The following is a 3,795-nucleotide window of genomic DNA, read 5'->3' as shown; positions in this document are numbered from 1 at the left end:
TTTTTTTTTTTTTTTTTTTTTTTTTTTTTTTTTTTTTTTTTTTTTTTTTTTTTTTTTTAATTTATTCAGAGAGCATGTAAATGAATTACTTTTAAGCATGCCCCTTATTATTTATTTAAAGCATGACAGGTCTTTAATAAATCGATGAGATTAACAGCTTGTTGCACCTGTTTATTTATTTCCTGGCTGGCACCTATACTGATGCTTTCGCTATTCCATGAAAAATACATTGGTGTTCCATGAATGTAAGTTATAGCAAGAAAAATTGTAGCATTTTTTCATGTGTGTTTTTTTTTCTATTGAAATGTTTGTTGTGTACTTTGTGTATGGTATAATAATGCATCGTGTTAATTGTTAAGTAAATGAGATCGGTATATGGGAGTGTTGAAGTTCTGGTTTATTAATCATTGTCAACGATCCGGATCTTCATTGTGCCAGATGACTCGAATCCCTGAAACATTTTTTTCTCATAGGTAGCCGGTAATATCATTTTAAAAAAATATTTGTAGACTTTTAAAATATATTGGCGTAATGTAAATGATCGACGAATGAAGAAATTGTTACGTAAAATTTAGTGTTTTAATGTGAATAAAAATGTGTATCGCTATAAGGAATGCAATATGGCTCGTAGTATGTATTAACCATGTTATGAACATTTGGTAAACTAAAATGTATTACATATGCATCGATGTCGTAATGGTGTCCGATCTGGGATGTGCTTAAATTTTGCCGTGATATCCCAAGATTGTCAAGGAATCACTTTCAGAACGATCGGATCCGTTGGCAAAAGAAACAGAAGAATGATACAACATAGTCACGATGGAAGTTATAATTTGCCACCAACCAGACCGAGTCAAGTTGATATAAAATACTACGATGGTAATAGGAGCGAGTGCAATATGAGGAAGGACTTTTATTATACACGTAACAACAGAATATTGATAGGAAGTAACGTGGACAGTGGGCTCGGGGAAAGTACACCGCAAGAATTTTCAAGTTGCTGCTCAAGCTCTGCCGACAGCGCTAAGCCTACTCGGGTAGTATGTATTTTTTTGCTTGCTCGTTTATAACAACGTTTATTTCTTCGTTTATTGATTTTGGTTACCAGTTTTGGTTTCAAGTGAAACTCGTTATTTTCTATATACATTTTACTCTTTATACGTAATTTTAATTCATTATGTTATTATTTATGTTATCAGAAAATAATGGGTAACACTTTTGCTTCAAGTAGTTTAAGCTTTTTGCTTTTAAGAAAGAATAAAAGATTATTATAATCTTTTGAATTTATAGATAAAATTATGTTTATTGAAATCGCTCTTATCATTATATGAAGATCTTTTAAACACACTAAGCGCTTTTCATAAAAAATATGTGGTTAAGGCTTGCTATTTCTTCTTCTGCTAGCCACAGCATTTTATTCCTTTCTTTTTAATTATAGAGTAATAAGAAGAATTGATTCAACAAAATGCTGTTGCTAATACATGTAGTGTATTGTATTGTATTGTACAATTCTCTGCATAGTAAATTAGTAAAATAGTTTTGTTTGGTATAGCCGCAAATGCAATTAGGGGGAGAGGTACGCTATGAACTGTCTTCAAATCAAGAAATCTACCCTCCTGTTGATACTACTCTGGATGCTGTTCTTCAGCCCATTATATCGTAAGTGCTTCTTTTCATTGCTTTGTGCTTCTCTCTTACAATAATATCTAGTAAAGAATTAAAATTAAGTTTGGCTTTATTAATAACTAATGCACTATATGCTGCTGTTACAAACATATAGACATAGTTACACTTTCTAAAAAGTATTGGTATTTTTCAAATAAAAATCACATTTTTACATTTTTTAATGATTTATTTAGAAATTTATTTTTAAATAAATTGTTACTTATATACTATGATACATTTTATTTTGTACTGTTTCAGAACTTTAACAAGGAGGCAACGGAACCGCCCGAATTGAGCATGAAGCTTTAAATAAATACAAATAGACATTTATGCACATATTGTATATTTAAGAAAATTTTTATACCTCATTCAAATTAAATATCTATAATCCCATCAGTCACTGAATCTTATGAAATGGAACAACATAAACATGAATTAAATGCGCAGCACTTTTATTCCTTGATTTAAAAATGTCCCTAATTTTATCTAGTCCTTATTTAGCTCTCCTTAGATGCCATATGCCTCATCAAATTTCCTATAAATTTTTCCATCTTCTTCAAGTCCTGTGCTATTTCCGTTTTATATTGTAGACACTATAAAAAAGAATTATAAATATATTATTTAAATACATTTTTAAGAATTATAAGGTAAGTTGTATAAGAATAAAGCTTACCGTTCGATTATCTGTAAGTTTTAGACATAAAATACCTTTATTATGGCAATATTTCATTGTATACCGAGCCTAAAGAAAGAAAACAATAAATTATAAACTTCATAATTATTAAACTATTTATAAATACTATCAATTTCCATAAATTTTATTAATTGTAAACCTTTAATTTAATATTGAACAATTGATTAATTATAAAATAAATATTAATTTTTTATAAAATAAACACTTATTTATATCTAAATTAATGAATATAAAAATTCTATATATTTAAAATAATATTATTTTTTCACTTCAAAAAATTATATAGTAGAATTAGAATTTAAATGATATCATGTTGTCATATCACAATTATAATTTATTATTTATATTTAATCAATGTGTTATTAATTAAATACAATTCTATTATAAAAAATATAATTCTTATAAAAAATTGAATAAGTTAATATAAAATATACCTTCATTGGATCTTGAAGATATAACCTCTCAGCACCTTTTTCGAACTCTTCCCACGAATTTAAATACGTCATTTTTATTAGTAACAAAGTAAAAATTATATAGATAATTAGAATTAGATATTTAGAGATATAATTATACAGATAGTATTTAATGCATTGCCAGAAAAAACTTTGTTTATAAGAATCACAAAACGTGAGAAAAACATAGACAGATGTCTTGTTGGAACTGGAATGGACAAAAAGAAATTGTATTCGTGGCGGCCCCTATGGATAAATCAGTATATTGAATATCGACACTAATATCGATGCACTAGCTTTTAGATAAAGAGAACAAATGATGGAAAAGAGATAGAAATAGGATAAAAATATTGAAATTAACGCCATCTCCAGAGTGCCGCAAATGAAACATATATAAAAAGGACAATAAATAATAAATGAAGGATAGAGATAGGTAATATAGTAAAAATTGACTATTAACGCCATCTTTCGAATATTGAAGATATTTATTCAAAAGGATAAAGTAGGGTAAGAATTGAAGATTAGCGCCATCCTTTGAGTATTTTGTAAAAAAAGTTACTTTTGTTATTTAAGAGATGGCGCTGAGAGTCAAAATTCTTGCTCTATTTCTATCCTTTTCTTATTATTTGCTATCCTTTATATGTTTGTTTCATTTACGACACTCTAGAGATGGCGCTGATTTCAATATTTTTATTCTATCTATCTTTGTCTTATTAGTAACTCTCCTTGTCTATACTTATTCCATAAACTCTAAATGCTAAGAAACAGTACCGATATCTGATTGTTTTATCTGTTGTTTTTTTATTTTTATTTATTTAACTTATTGATATAATCATAATAAATCTTAACATAGTCATCCAATTTTTATATTATAGGTATAATGTGTAATATATATATTATAGATATATGTGTTTAATTTTATTTATTTATATATTATATAGATATTTTATATACATTTGATATATTTTAGGTTAGAAAAGAATA

The 3,795-nt window shown here is 27.0% G+C and overlaps 2 protein-coding genes across 8 annotated transcripts in view; one reads left to right on the top strand and one right to left on the bottom strand.

Annotated features, from left to right (window-relative positions):
- The window catches only part of LOC102671848 (band 4.1-like protein 4A), a 67,352-nt gene extending 65,222 nt beyond the window's left edge, over positions 1-2,130 (top strand). For 5 of the 7 annotated variants that reach the window (XM_006614396.2, XM_031509813.1, XM_031509812.1 and 2 more), the window contains 3 exons: positions 767-1,040; positions 1,553-1,659; positions 1,924-2,130. In XM_006614396.2, the coding sequence (XP_006614459.1) occupies positions 767-1,040; positions 1,553-1,659; positions 1,924-1,960 (418 nt within the window). In that variant the 3' untranslated portion in view covers positions 1,961-2,130. The remainder of the gene's footprint in view (positions 1-766; positions 1,041-1,552; positions 1,660-1,923) is intronic. The other 2 variants (XM_031509815.1, XM_031509816.1) reach the window with 2 other exon arrangements.
- LOC102672151 (signal recognition particle 9 kDa protein) lies at positions 1,840-3,185 on the bottom strand. The gene is made up of 3 exons (XM_006614398.2): positions 2,794-3,185; positions 2,339-2,407; positions 1,840-2,258 (listed from the first exon to the last, which is right to left on the bottom strand). The coding sequence occupies exons 1-3, from the start codon at positions 2,863-2,865 to the stop codon at positions 2,163-2,165; spliced, it is 237 nt and encodes a 78-aa protein (XP_006614461.1). The 5' UTR covers positions 2,866-3,185; the 3' UTR covers positions 1,840-2,162.
- Between the last annotated feature and the right edge of the window lie 610 nt (positions 3,186-3,795).

Source organism: Apis dorsata, unplaced genomic scaffold (assembly GCF_000469605.1).
Source record: "Apis dorsata unplaced genomic scaffold, Apis dorsata 1.3 scaffold_176, whole genome shotgun sequence".
Classification (NCBI taxonomy): Eukaryota; Metazoa; Arthropoda; class Insecta; order Hymenoptera; family Apidae; genus Apis; species Apis dorsata.
Note: the sequence above shows the minus strand (reverse complement) of the source record. Positions and strands in the feature narration are given on the sequence as shown.

Excerpts from the sequence above, each read along its gene's own strand:
- LOC102672151 (XM_006614398.2), bottom strand. The coding sequence starts at position 2,865 with ATGACGTATTTAAATTCGTGGGAAGAGTTCGAAAAAGGTGCTGAGAGG. Across the intron at positions 2,408-2,793 it reads ATCTTCAAGATCCAATGAAG|GCTCGGTATACAATGAAATA; the intron begins GTATATTTTATA and ends TTCTTTCTTTAG. Across the intron at positions 2,259-2,338 it reads AACTTACAGATAATCGAACG|TGTCTACAATATAAAACGGA; the intron begins GTAAGCTTTATT and ends TCTTTTTTATAG.